This window comes from Anolis sagrei, chromosome 3 (genome assembly GCF_037176765.1).
Source record: "Anolis sagrei isolate rAnoSag1 chromosome 3, rAnoSag1.mat, whole genome shotgun sequence".
Lineage (NCBI taxonomy): Eukaryota > Metazoa > Chordata > Lepidosauria > Squamata > Dactyloidae > Anolis > Anolis sagrei.
The window spans coordinates 263111376-263126259 of record NC_090023.1 but is presented as its reverse complement, the minus strand read 5'-3'; the positions used below and the strand labels follow the sequence as shown (position 1 = coordinate 263126259).

Here is a 14884-nt window from a genome sequence, read left to right as displayed (position 1 = left end):
ATGTTGATTTATTGATTTACCAATAACTGGTCGATTTATATTCCTATTTTATATATGTATACCTATATACCTGGGGTCATGTAAAAAAGTCTCAAGTGGAAAGGGTAGTGAGTGGAAAAGCTTTAAAAGCCCTTCTCTAGCGAGCAGGAGCATTAGCGAAATGGCATAAAACTGATTGAGGGGTTTGGCTGTGACACCCCAATTATGGAATATATTTAGGGAGACAGATAGGAATCATTGCATCTTGTAGGACTTTTAGTAGAAATAATTTTGCTTCTTATTTTTATGCTGTTACTCTGCTTGTTGTTTTTTTAATGTGTATTATATCTTCAACTATTCTGTTAGCTGACATAGGGAAGTTTCTTGCCAAAGAGTGAGTGTAAATGTTAATAAAATGAACCAAAGTCATAGAGTAAAATGTCAAGAGTGGCTTGCATTCAGAGGTTAAACATCTTGCTGTTTGAAGGTGATACTGACGTTGATGTAGTTGATACCATGCAAATGTAATCGTGTCTCCTCTCATAAGGTGTGGTTATGTCATTATACTATATGGCATTGGTTGGAGTTCCAGTTTGCTTCAAAGGCTTCGTGTTGTTTTATGAGAGACCCTACTTTGGGCCAATAACTCTAACCCAGACTGCCCTAAGGCCTGTACATTCCCTTGTTTCAGCGTCCTCCTCACAGGTGCAGACTTGAACCTGGCCTATGGACGGCGGTATGGCCTGGTGGGCCGGAATGGACTGGGAAAGACCACCTTGTTGAAGATGATTGCCAGCCGCAGCTTGCGCATCCCCTCGCACATCAGCATCCTCCACGTTGAGCAGGAAGTGGCAGGGGATGATACGCCAGCCCTGCAAAGCGTGTTAGAGTGTGACACTACCCGCGAGAGCCTACTGAAGGAGGAAAAGGAGCTGACAGCCCGAGTCAATTCTGGAAGGTAACTCTTTTGTCATGATACATTCTACCTGGGCCACTTAAGGCATCTTTTGTGCAGATATGAACTTAATTTGCCATACACAACCTGCTGCACCACATCCTTTCCTATTTCAGAGGAGAAGGTACCGAAGGCACCAGATTGTCTGAAATCTATGCTGCGTTAGAAGAGATTGAGGCAGACAAGGCCCCAGCAAGGTAAGCTAATGTTTCTTTTAGTAGGGGATGGTACATCCATCTTCACCATGTGTGATGATGTCTATGGAATTGAATGATCACTGATAAAAATGAGGGTCTGGGTTCAGAAAACATAAACTTCTGACATTCATAAGGTGCTCTCTGTCAGATTTAAAACAAGGTTAACAGGAAGCAATGTTTCCCAGCACATGTTTATGGCATTACAGCAGTGGTTCCCAACCTTTGAGCCTCCAGGTATTTTGGACTTCAATTCCCAGAAATTCCTGCCAGCTTACCAGCTGTTAGGAACTGTGGGAGCTGAAGTTCAGATATTTTAGATGTCAGTTCTCACAATTCCTAACCACTGGTAAACTGGCTGGGATTTCAGGGAGCTGAGGTCCAAAACACCTGGAGAAGTGGAGTTTGAGAAATACTACTGTAGATGAACACTATTGCTGGTTGTATGTCACATCTAATATGAATGGGTTCCTTGGTAGACAGGTTAAACACAAATAATCCACTTATAAGGATAAGATAATGAATAAGTCCAACAAATAGGTAAATTGTGAAACTTAGACTGTTCAATTCACAGTAATCACAAAATTAAGCAATATGAAATAAGTTCTGTACAGTCTTTTAGTGATATCGTTGTATGTTCATGAATCAGCCTCCCACGACCGGTTTCGGCCTTTGCTTCAAGCCTTCTTCGGGTGGTCTGTAATTTTACATACATACATACATTTTACAATTGTATAGGTTGAACATAATGTAATAGAATGCATTTAGAAATACTTACAAAGTTCAGTCTTTTACATATGTTCTCATAAGAGATACTTAAGTTTTTTGCTATGGGATCTAGGTAAAAGGAACAAATTGTGGCTATTAACATTTAAAAATTCCATATATCAAAATAAATGTTTTCCCAATATATTTCATCAATTAGGTATATACTCACAAGATACTCTGCTTCTGAGTTTGATTCTAATTGCGAGTATGAACAAGATCTGGGGGTTTCCTCTATTTAAAGAGGAAAATGAGCATCAGATGTAGAGGAGACAGAGAAGTTAATTTAAGGCTCATTTAAAGTTATAGGTGTGGAAAATGTCAACACTAGATGGCGTTGTGAGTAATGTACTCCCCAGGGATGTGTAGTATACAAGGGATAATACAAAAAACCTCAAAGTTATATATAGCAACTGTATGAATTGTGTTCATTGAGACCATATGGGTGTTCCGTCCGTAATCTGAAGATCCAATATGCTTCCCTTTGTAGGAGTTTAATGTTAAAGTCCATGTGTTTGGATTGTGTGACTACTTCTAATATGTGGTATTTAAAAGATTCAGGGTTGTGCCGTAGATCATCAAAATGTTTATACAGTATGGAATCTCTGGAATTAGTTCTAATTTTGCTCCGGTGTTCTATAATCCTAGACTTCACTTCTCGACGAGTTTGGCCAATGTACATCAGATTGCATTCACAAATAATCACGTAAATAGCCCCCTTGGTTGTGCATGTAGCAAAATGGGAGAATTTAATTATCAATGATGGGTGTTCATCAAAAATGGGTGGCAATTCTCAACAAATGTTCACGGGACTTGATGCTCCTGCTAATTGCACGTTCGAACGAGGAAATTGCCATCGTAAAAACTCAGTCCCAAGGCGTGCTAGAGAAATTCAACTCTGATGCGCAATTTAAAATTGATGTGGACACCCTCACAAATAAACTCGAGGAATTTTCCAAACAACTTAGATCCTTTAAACTGAAAAAGTTTGAAAGGGACGAAAATGATTACAAGAACAACAAAATTTACCAGTGGCTATACTCCAAACACTACCACCCTAGAAAACAAGTAAGGTTTAGTGAATTCACTTCTGAAGAAGACACAGGTTCTATGTCAGATAGTTCAGGACATAGTGTGGCCTCATACAGGAGGGACAACAGCCACATACCTAGACGTACGGGTCGTATCAGAAACAAACCTAATCGTTTTTTTCAAGAGGCTCCAAATGTGAAACGGAAAACTTAATAGTAAATTTATCCAACAGAGTTTTAACCCCTCAGGAAAAGCACGTTATTAACAAAGGGCTAACATTTGTCCCCAAACCCAAATACAATCCATTTAAGATGCGTATAGAATTAGCTAGGCTATTCCGTACCATCAGATTAAGACAGAATTTTGGGACCACAACAAACATCACTACTTCTACCTTCAAACCTCGTAGTAACTTTTTTCCTAGCACAGACCATATAGGACTTAGGGTTTTTGAAAAAACAGTATGTGAGGAACTATGTCACACATTCACAAAAAATAAAGGGACACACAGTACAAACTTTTCTAACAGTGAGTGGAACACGCTTCGTAGTTTAGCCAATGACAAAAACCTCATTTGGAAGCCGGCGGACAAGGATGGAGCCATAGTGTTAATGAACCATACTGATTATATGAATGAGATCCACAGACAATTATCAATAAGAGAACACTATCTTAATATAGAACGAGATCCCACACATCACATCCAATCTATTATAAAAACAGTGACAATGGAAGGACTGTCGCTTGGATATATATCAGAGGATGTATATAAGTATCTACACACTCCATGTCCCAGAACCCCTGTACTGTATATTCTGCCAAAGATACATAAGAACATCAGGCCAGTTCCGGGCCGTCCTATCATATCAGGATCAGGCTCCATTCTAGAACCACTAGCAAAATTTGTGGACCACCATTTACAACCCTTTGTGAAACAGACTTCATCTTATGTTAGGGACACTAAACACTTCATTAATATTATTGAACCCTTGGTGATTCCAACAGATGCTGTTCTGATGTCTATAGATGTAACTTCATTGTACACTAGCATTCCAATAGAAGAGGCACGCACTGTATGTGAGTCTACTCTGAACAGGAGATCAAACTGTCACCCTCCCACTTTCTTTTTGTTGGACCTCCTTGATATCATTCTCGAAAAAAATTCTTTAAATTCGACCAAAAATATTATTTTCAAATACAAGGAGTGGCCATGGGCAGCCCTGTTGCACCTTCTATAGCAAATTTATTTATGGATAATTTGGAAAACAATATAATTTTGAATCGTGCATATAACCCTGTAGCGGGTAGCATAATCAAATATTGCAGATTTATTGATGATATTTTCATCATTATAAACTCACATCATGAGGCAGAAACATTATTATCCTGGATCAATACAGTACACCACAATATCAAATTTACAGGGAACATCAGTGCCACATCCTTGGTTTTCCTGGATGTTATGATTATAAAAGAAAACGACCGATTGAGGGTTAGAAACCACCGTAAAACCACGGATAGAAACTCTCTGTTACACTACAATAGTTACCATCATTGGGCATTAAAAAATAATCTACCGTTTTCACAGATGCTCAGGATTAAACGTAATTCCTCGACCCAACAGGATTTCACTCAGGCGATTGAGGTAACGAAACGGCAGTTTAGAAACCGGGGATATCCTGAACATATAATACAATCATCTTATCTAAAAGTAGCCAACATTCCCAGGTCTAAACTTCTAGAGAACAAGACTAGACCTAGAGTAGAAAGATTAATATGGCCACTTACTCTCACTAGCATGTCCAATTTAGCCATCAGAACAATTAAAAAATACTGGAACTTAATAAGGGACATCCCGGGCTGTGAAAGACCCCCATTAATAGCATATAAAAGAACCAAAAACATTGGGGATTTTTTGGTACATTCAGATTTAACACATAATGTCCGGACCATGAAATCAAATCTGATTGGCAATTATCGGTGCCATCATTGTTCAGTGTGTAACCAACTGGTGGAGACTAAAATCTTTACACACCAACACCCATCATTGATAATTAAATTCTCCCATTTTGCTACATGCACAACCAAGGGGGCTATTTACGTGATTATTTGTGAATGCAATCTGATGTACATTGGCCAAACTCGTCGAGAAGTGAAGTCTAGGATTATAGAACACCGGAGCAAAATTAGAACTAATTCCAGAGATTCCATACTGTATAAACATTTTGATGATCTACGGCACAACCCTGAATCTTTTAAATACCACATATTAGAAGTAGTCACACAATCCAAACACATGGACTTTAACATTAAACTCCTACAAAGGGAAGCATATTGGATCTTCAGATTACGGACGGAACACCCATATGGTCTCAATGAACACAATTCATACAGTTGCTATATATAACTTTGAGGTTTTTTGTATTATCCCTTGTATACTACACATCCCTGGGGAGTACATTACTCACAACGCCATCTAGTGTTGACATTTTCCACACCTATAACTTTAAATGAGCCTTAAATTAACTTCTCTGTCTCCTCTACATCTGATGCTCATTTTCCTCTTTAAATAGAGGAAACCCCCAGATCTTGTTCATACTCGCAATTAGAATCAAACTCAGAAGCAGAGTATCTTGTGAGTATATACCTAATTGATGAAATATATTGGGAAAATATTTATTTTGATATATGGAATTTTTAAATGTTAATAGCCACAATTTGTTCCTTTTACCTAGATCCCATAGCAAAAAACTTAAGTATCTCTTATGAGAACATATGTAAAAGACTGAACTTTGTAAGTATTTCTAAATGCATTCTATTACATTATGTTCAACCTATACAATTGTAAAATGTATGTATGTATGTAAAATTACAGACCACCCGAAGAAGGCTTGAAGCAAAGGCCGAAACCGGTCGTGGGAGGCTGATTCATGAACATACAACGATATCACTAAAAGACTGTACAGAACTTATTTCATATTGCTTAATTTTGTGATTACTGTGAATTGAACAGTCTAAGTTTCACAATTTACCTATTTGTTGGACTTATTCATTATCTTATCCTTATAAGTGGATTATTTGTGTTTAACCTGTATGTCACATCTGTCAAGTACACCATACAGAAGGTGTTTTCTGCTTTTGGTTTACTTTATATCACTGTCTCATCTGGTTGTAAAGTCCTCAACTGTTGTTCATGCAATGCTACATTGACTACATCAACAATAACTGGAAGAATGCATTTGCTTTTTTTCTGTATTCAGAGCATCGGTTATTCTGGCTGGACTGGGATTCAGTGCAAAGATGCAGCAACAGACAACCAAGTAAGTAATCTCTTTTGTAGATAACTGTTGTGAGTCTTGCCTTTCAAAGAAAAGGATCTTGGGTGGGACTCAAGAGCACATTGCCAATACACTTCCAAGTATGCATTCATGGTACTTGTGATAACATTTAATGCCCTTGAAACTTTAGTGAAGGAGCGCTCATATTTGATGCTTGAAGCCTTCTCAAGGGGTGTTCCTTTACATCAGTGGTTCTCAACCTGAGGGTCCCCAGGTGTTTTGGCCTTCAGCTCCCAGAAATCCTAACAGCTGATAAACTGACTGGGATTTCTGGGAGTTGTAGGGCCCCCACAGGTTGAGAACTACTGCACTACATCTTACCAGTGAGGTTTAGAGGGTCAGTAGTCTATGTTAGGACATGGGAGACTGCCCTCTCTACTCTGTCATCCAGGTTGTTGAACAACCTTTCCTTGGAGGTTCAATTGGTACCAACATGGCTGTGAGACTTTGCTTATTAAATCTTTTGTCATAACTTCTTTTAAGATGTCAGGTATATGGTTTGAAACTGTTGCAATCTTTTAAACCAGGATTTAATTATTTTTATTTTTATTTGTGTCAAAAGTATTGCATAAATAGATAAATTTATAACTGATAAAATAAAGGGATCCCAAGCTGTTAAATAGATCTGGACCAAAAACGGGCAACAGCAACTGCATTGTATGTAGCTTCAAACAATTCTTCCTCTGTACATGAGGTAGGACATTGCAAACAAGCATACAGATGCAGAGTTGTCTGTTCTGCTCCACATTCACACAACGTGGAGGATTCTTGTAGGTACTGCCATTTTGCCAGGCTGTCTTTTGATCTGCCCACTCCACTTCTGAGTCTGTTCAGGGACTTCCAAGTTGCCCTGGAGGCAGACCTGTGGGGGAGGGGGGGGGAGATCCAGTTGAAATTGCCTAGTTTTGCTGCCCACAGGGATAGTCTTGCTGTTGCTGGAGGAACATTTAGAGGAGTGGTGGTTCTCATGAAACATTTCTTTGATTTAAGTCTTATTTAATATGTCTCTAATGTGTTTAAATATTGTGTGTTGCTTTAAAATGTTGTAAACATCTTAAATCTTTTTTTTTTGTGTGTGTGTGTACTGCCTTAAGATCTTATGATTTTAGCACAAGATAAATATTTTAATGAACAACAATAACAAGTAAATTGAATCACGGCAACCCAAAAGTTTGCTCTGGTATCCTTTCAGATGCACCTGTATATTAACTTTTAGCATAACTGTCACTTACTTGGCACAAGGAATCTGATGCCCCCTTTTGTTTGTTCCCTCTCCCCAGAGAGTTCTCAGGAGGTTGGAGAATGAGGCTGGCTTTAGCTCGTGCCCTTTTTGCTAGGTATGTTATATTGATTTTGTTGAATTTAGGTTCATGTTTTGAAACCGCATGAATGATTTGAGCAGGTTTGAATCCTTAATTTGAAAAGTTGTGGCAGTAGTGAGAAGCATCTTGGTGTGCACACAGTTATTAAAATTTGGAATTGAAGAAATAATGGCAATGGCTTGAATAGTTGTGGCCAAATCATCTTTTCTCTCACCCTGACATGGAAGATCCACCTTTATACATATGCATTGGGCAGTGACATTGAAATTGATGTTTGAATCCTTGTGCAGCTATTTATGCTATCCTGAGACCTTGGAATATGTACAGAGTGGGCCAAAAATCATAAAGGGCTTTCAATATTTAATAACTTCTTTAACTGGTCTTTGTCTCTGATCTCCCTTCCTTTGAAATGCCAGTCTCATCTTTCCAGTCTTCAACTTCAATTTTTCAAAAACCCAAATCATGTTGGTATAATTTAAAACCTGTTCAATTTTGAGAGCATGGCTTTCAATCTGTCAGTTATAAATGTGGAAATAGTTGAACAGTGAGTCATAGACCCCCTGGGTATATGATGCAAAACTCTACAAAAGCCCTGGCAGGAGTTGCTAACAGAAGCATTTCTAGGATTTCCAAGCCAAAATTACTAATGCTGTTGTAAAGACACAATTTCCCACAGAATGATCTGATTTTTTAAAAACAACGTCAGCCTGAGCATTGGTATTGATATTCATTTATTTCTTTGTTCCCCACTCACTTCTGCATCCTGCCGGTCCCGATTCCCTCAGGCCTGACCTCCTCCTGCTTGATGGTAAGTCTCTTCTGGAAATGGGAGGAAGAAAGAGGGACCATGTATAAGGTACATTGGCATGCTAAGTGTTCATAGAATAGAATAACTTTATTGTCGTTGTATGCTGTACAACGGAATTAAATGCTTTCTCCAGCAAACATCACATCCGTCCACACTCCAACCACCACCGCACAGCCCCAATGCCACATCTGTGCAAAACTATGGAGTTCAATATAGTTACAGCTCTAGTATAAAAGCAAAATCTCAGTGTCTTTGTCCTTGCTTTTGTCATCCCATACCATCTGGCAGATGGTAATAATTTGAAGAAAAAAAAGAATATGCTGGATGAGGTATATCCTTAAGAATGCTTTGAGCTTTCTTAAGTCTGCAAGGCTTATAAAGTTCTCCCAAAGAGGGGAGAGGGCAACCAATGATTCTCTATACCAGGCATGGGCAAGCTTTCTAACTTGGGATCTGCATGTCAGACAGGAGCAGGGTGGGAGGGAGGGGGTCCCTGAACCTCCTCCCTGCCCTTTCCTCCCCTTCCTCTTCTCTTTCGGAGGCGGAAAGTGAAGGAAAGACAGGAAACATTTGGACCTCTAAGGGGTCAGGATGAGATGGTGGGTGGGAGAGAAAAAGTGTATCGATGAGACCCCGTATTGCCTACTTCTGATATGTAATCCTAGAATCCTAGAGCTGGGAGACTCCAAGGGCCATCCAATCCAACCCCATGCCATGCAAGAAGGCACAATCAAAGCACTCCCGACATCCTCTGCAGCAAAGTTTCCAGGGAATGAGACTTCACCACACTCCCAGGCAGCCTATGTCACTCTCCAACAGCTCTTAGTCTCAGGAAGTTCTTACTAATCTTTTCAGTTGAATCGCTTTCCCTGCCATTTGAAACCATTGGTCCCTTGTGCCCTGGCAGAAAATCAGTTTTCCTCCTCATAGAATCATAGGATCATAGAGTTGGAAGAGACCTCATGGGCCATCCAGTCCAACCCCCTGCCAAGAAGCAGGAATATTGCATTCAAAGCACCCCTGACAGATGGCCATCCAGCCCCTGTTTAAAAGCTTCCAAAGTAGGAGCCTCCACCACACTCCGGGCAGAGAGTTCCACTGCTGAACAGCTCTCACAGTCAGGAAGTTCTTCCTCATGTTCAGATGGAATCTCCTCTCTTGTAGTTTGAAGCCATTGTTCCGCATCCTAGTCTCCAAGGAAGTAGAAAACAAGCTTGCTCCCTCCTCCCTGTGGCTTCCTCCTCCTCCTCCTCCTCCTCCTCCGCAATGGAACACCCTTTGAAATTGTGAAACATGGTTCTCATGTTCCTTCTCTACCTTCTGTTCTCCCAGCTAAACATCCCCCAGGATGAAAAAAGGGGAAAAGAAAAGGAAGGGAGGGAAAGGATGGAAGGAAGGGAATGGAGGGAGGAAGGAAAGACAAAAGGGAAGGAAGGAATAGGATAGGATTGGATGTAAGGGGAGGGAGGGAAAGAGGGAAGACAAAAGGAAGGAAGAAGAAAGTGGGAGAGAGGGAAGGATGAAAGGGAAGAAAGGGAGGGAGAAAGAGGGAGATACGGAAGGGAGGGAGGAAAAGAAAGAGAGAAGGAAGGAAGGAACGATAGGATGGTGAGAGAGTGGAGGACCTGAGAAAAGAGCCCAAGGGGTCATATCCGGGCCCTGGGCCTGTGTTTACCCACCCTGCTCTATACAGTAATGGTGACTCTTTGGAGTGCCTTCCTGTCTACCTCTGTGCAGTTACCAAACCATATGCAGATGCAGTATGTTAGGACACACTCCATGGCACAGTGGTAGAAAGTCACCAGCAGTTTTTCGTTTAGTTGTTGGTTCCTTGGAAGTAAAATCTCTGCTGGACCCTCCTAACCAACACTGCTGTATAGTAAGTGTATGCACCACACATCCTCCTCTTGTGTGGCTTCCATTGGTCATTTCCATAGAACTCTCAGCAGTTTCTATTGTGATGTTTGATTCAGTCAAGCTTTGATTAGGAATAACCTCAAAACCGGAGCCCTACGTTGAAGGTCATATCTCACTTGGATAACCAGAGATATGCATGAGCTCCAGCCTCATTGCTTCTTAGTACAGCTGATCCTGCCTTCCTTTATGCCCATATAGGCTTCCAAATGAGGTAGAATGTGAGGCTATGATTTAAAGTTGGCACCCAGACCATGCCTTGTTTGAAAGCGACTAACTTTAATGTGATGGAAAGTGAGCAGTTAAGTGCAACTGCCTTTCCAAACCAGAATGAAAGGAAGAGCACACTGACTGCTTTCATTGGAGGGTCTTGGAGGACTGTACTCAGGACATATGTGTGCACTGTGTTGGCATTTCCCTAGAGTTATAGTTCCAGTTTGCTAGACATCAGCCTCCTGATTGAAGTTTGTTCCTTTTACATGTGTTGAATTCTCTTCATTTCTTACTGTTCTTCTTCTGAAATAACAACCTTTTATTCATTTTCAGAGCCAACTAACATGCTGGACGTGAAGGCGATCATCTGGCTGGAGAACTATCTGCAGGTCTGTAAAGCAATTGAATGCACAAGATGTAGTGTAGCCTTTCCAAACATAGTATGATATGCCCTACAACTCCAAGGATGGCCCATAATTGATAGCTATGAGAAGCCTGGCTCTGAGCTTGTGAAATTCATGTAGAGCTGACACAGGTTTCTTTGTGGTTTAAGATGAGCATTATTGTAGTCTAGTCTTTGTTTGTGCCCGCACCTGATCTCTCTGGGGATTCTGGGCCTGTTAGTCATGCTGATGACACTAGGGATTCTGGGGCCGCAAGTCATCAGGAGAGTCAGCAAGAGATTTTAAGCCCTGAAAATGAGCAATCTCTGTCTGAAGGCCACATTCCAGAAAGGCAGTTCACTAGGGAAGCAATGTCAGAAACAGAACCGAGCTCGGAGGATGAAAATGAAAGTCCAGGTGGACAGACTAATGAGCAGTCAGATAGGAGATTTACCTTCCATTAAAACAGTTTCTCAGGAGGGTTTATGAAGGTCAAGATGCCTATTAGCCAAGAAGTCCTTATCAGTTCCCAAGAGGAGAAGGCATGATTTTCTGTCTATATTAGCAAGACCAGCAGACTGTTTCACCAGTCGAGACCACGTTGGTGATTGAGTATAGAACTTCTGTCACTTTAAGGGATTTCTTGTTCCATTTTTCCCTGAATCTCATGTTTTGGAGTATTCTGCTTTTATATTCCAGGTTTTTGATGCTACTCGTGTACTTTGAATTCTGTGGATTAGTCCTGATATTTGAACTTTGGTTTTTTATACTATAGCAAGCAATAAACTGCTTGCTATTTTACCTTGGACTGGAGTGTGTGTTAAGTACAGAGGTGTACAACAAGCATATTAAGTTGTGGCTATTGTGTAGTTGTCTTTGGAAACTAATTTTAGTCCTTAGTCCTTGCTATAATTTCCACATTGGCAGGCTAAGTTTCCCTTTTGCTTCTTCTAGACTTGGCAATCAACGATCCTGGTGGTGTCCCACGATCGGAATTTCCTGAACGCTGTGGCCACTGATATTATCCACTTGCACTCGCAACGGCTTGACAGCTACCGTGGTGATTTTGAGAACTTCGTTAAGATCAAAGAAGAGCGACTGAAGAACCAACAGCGTGAATATGAGGCCCAGCAACAGTATCGGGAGCACATCCAGGTCCGTCTTTACAGTGGAGCAGAGTGTGATTAGAATAGGGACAGATACCTATCTGTGTTGTTGGAATAACTGCAGATAACAAGATTTTTTATTTATTTTATTTATCGTGTCAGGCAACCGAACAGTTGTATTACATTTTTGACTGAACAAACAAACAAACATACAAAAGACACAGAGTTTGCAAGCTTGGTAGTTGATTAAATGTACTTTGACCACTATCTGGCCACTTGGAGTGCCTCTGGTGTTGCCGCAAGAAGGTCCTCCAATGTGCATGTAGCAGGGCTCAGGTTGCATTGCAACAGGTGGTCTGTAGTTTGCTCTTCTCCACACTCGCATGTTGTGGATTCCACTTTGTAGCCCCATTTCTGAAGGTTGGTTCTGCATCTCGTGGTGCCAGAGCACAGTCTGTTCAGCGCCTTCCAAGTCGTCCAGTCTTCTGTGTGCCCAGGGGGGAGTCTCTCATTGGGTATCAGCCATTGATTGAGGCTCTGGGTTTGAGCCTGCCACTTTTGGACTCTCGCTTGCTGAGGTGTTCCAGAAGCAACCAGAAGATAACAAGTCAGATTGGGCTCCTTGCCCACCCCCAAATTTGTTTACAAAACACCCATTAGTGCAATTTGGGGAGCATTTTTTTACCCCTAAGCCATTTCAGTGTGCCCCAAGATGGACACAAGTGTAGGAATTTGTCCTCTCATTCTTCCCCAATAACTTAAAGTCTTTTTTAATTCAGTTAGTTATAGTTCCAAGTGGCAACTGGAAATTTTCTATTTGTTGTTATATACCACTGCTATGGTTGTTGCCTTGCTCTTTGGGCCTATATATTGTTTTGAGAGCCAGAGAAATGTGATCTGCTTTGGGATCGCATTGCATAACTTAAATGTGAATTCCAGTGCTGCTTCTTTTTTTAAAAAAAATCAGCCCATACAAAATTACAAGGATATTCTTGTACTACCAGGAATTGAGTATGGCCATGTGCTTCTGCTTGCAGCTCTTGCCTAAGAGGCTGTTATTTTCTCTTTCCTGTAGGTCTTTATTGATCGATTTCGCTATAATGCAAACCGAGCATCTCAAGTACAGAGCAAGCTTAAACTGCTGGAGAAGCTGTGAGTATTGCTCCCCGTTAGGCCGGGCATTCTGCTTAGCAGGGAAAGGGAAGATATAATAACTCTGACACACATTTGTATTTGGATGGTTCTGTTGAAGACCACTGGATTTGCAGATTGAAGGGACATCTTTAAACAGCCAGCAAAGTAGTTGCTTGGGCAAAATTCCATATCATAGAATATATTTGAAACTTTTCAGAAAACAAATAACTCCGTGTTGTCAAAGGCTTTCATGGCTGGAATCACTGGGTTGCTGTGAGTTTTCCGGGCTGTCTGGCCATGTTCCAGAAGCATTCTCTTCTGATGTTTCACCCATATCTATGACAGGCATCCTCAAAGGTTGAGAGGTTTGTTGGAAACAGGGCAAATGGGTTTTATATATATATATATGTGGAATGTCCAGGGTGGGAGTAAGAACTCTTGTCTGTTTGAGGCAAGTGTGAATGCTGCAATTGATCTCCTTGATTAGCACTGAAAAGCCTTACAGCTTCAAGGCTTGGCTTCTTCCTGCCTGGGGGGATCCTTTATTGGAAGCTATTAGCTGGCCCTGATACCACACCTCCCACATGAGCTGCCTGGGTTTTATGATCCTTCAGGAAAGTCTTCCTCTCATTTCCATCACATTCCCATGTATATTTGGTGAGGACACAGGAGAGGGCCTTCTCAGTAGTTGCTCCCAAGTGTGGCACTCTCCAATACAAGAAGCTAGACTGTACCACTCCTCAATCTCCCTCCACCATCAGTAAAGACCAGAAAAGAAAGCCACAAAGTATTACTGTTTCTATATGGCAGCTTATTTACTTTATTCCAAAACTTAATAATACATTTAATTCATGTACTCTCTTTGAAATAATGGGTGAGCTGTCTTGTGTCCTTTTTAGAGAAAGGTGGGATAGAAATTGAATGAATATTAAGATCTTTCCTCCATTTTACTTGGTTGACATTTATGAAGCCAATCCAGGAATCACAAAGTCATGTAATCTTTACCCTCTGCCATATGCAACAAAAGCAATCCCAAACGACAGCTATCCAGGCACTATTTTAAGACCTTAAAAGAATGGGAGTCCACTGCCTTGCAAGACATTTCATTTCATTGTCAAGACAGTTCTAACATTAAAGATGTCCATCCTAATGTTTGAGTGGCCTCCTGCCTTACCACAAAATGTGAGGATATGATGTGGTTTCCATAACAAATCAAGGAAGACATTGACTTGGGGAAGGGAGTCAGCCTTGTCTCCCTGGTTCAAAAGAGTTTGAATGAAAGGATGGAACTTCCCATATGCGGGCACTCTGGCTTGAGACTGTCCATACATTTAGATCTATCTTTGCATATCTCATCCCTCTTAATTGTAATCCGCTTGCCTTTCTTTTCTCTCTTAGGCCAAAACTGAAGCCTGTGGACAAAGAATCTGAGGTGACAATTAAGTAAGTGGCACTTAACAGAAAAGGGATGGGGGGGGGGGGAGGAGAAGCTCACCATCCCATAAACAGGAAGCCCTCTCCTAGCTGCTTTTTCTGAGGGCTACACAGGTTTCTGGTCTGTGGAGCTGATGTTTGTCAGAGCTGGTCTCCTACCACTACTTTCTTCTGGCTTCTGACACAAAATCACTAAGTAGCCTTAGACGAGATACTCCTTCTCAGCTTCAGTCTTCCATAATACAGCTTCCCCATTGCAATAATTGGAAGAAGATAATCTGTGATTACCTTATATTATTTTTTTCAT

At 40.9% G+C, this 14884-nt stretch overlaps 1 protein-coding gene and 1 long non-coding RNA gene across 2 annotated transcripts in view; one reads left to right on the top strand and one right to left on the bottom strand.

Annotated features, from left to right (window-relative positions):
* ABCF3 (ATP binding cassette subfamily F member 3) overlaps positions 1-14884 on the top strand; it is a 38090-nt gene that overhangs the window by 11770 nt on the left and 11436 nt on the right. Inside the window, exons 7-15 of the mRNA XM_060767383.2 lie at positions 671-937; positions 1051-1131; positions 6186-6245; positions 7544-7600; positions 8371-8393; positions 10854-10909; positions 11858-12058; positions 13085-13161; positions 14542-14586. Coding sequence (XP_060623366.1) covers positions 671-937; positions 1051-1131; positions 6186-6245; positions 7544-7600; positions 8371-8393; positions 10854-10909; positions 11858-12058; positions 13085-13161; positions 14542-14586 — 867 coding nt within the window. The remainder of the gene's footprint in view (positions 1-670; positions 938-1050; positions 1132-6185; positions 6246-7543; positions 7601-8370; positions 8394-10853; positions 10910-11857; positions 12059-13084; positions 13162-14541; positions 14587-14884) is intronic.
* LOC137096670 (uncharacterized) lies at positions 1670-1955 on the bottom strand. The gene is made up of 2 exons (XR_010909612.1): positions 1907-1955; positions 1670-1825 (listed from the first exon to the last, which is right to left on the bottom strand). It is a non-coding gene; the product is annotated as an uncharacterized lncRNA (long non-coding RNA).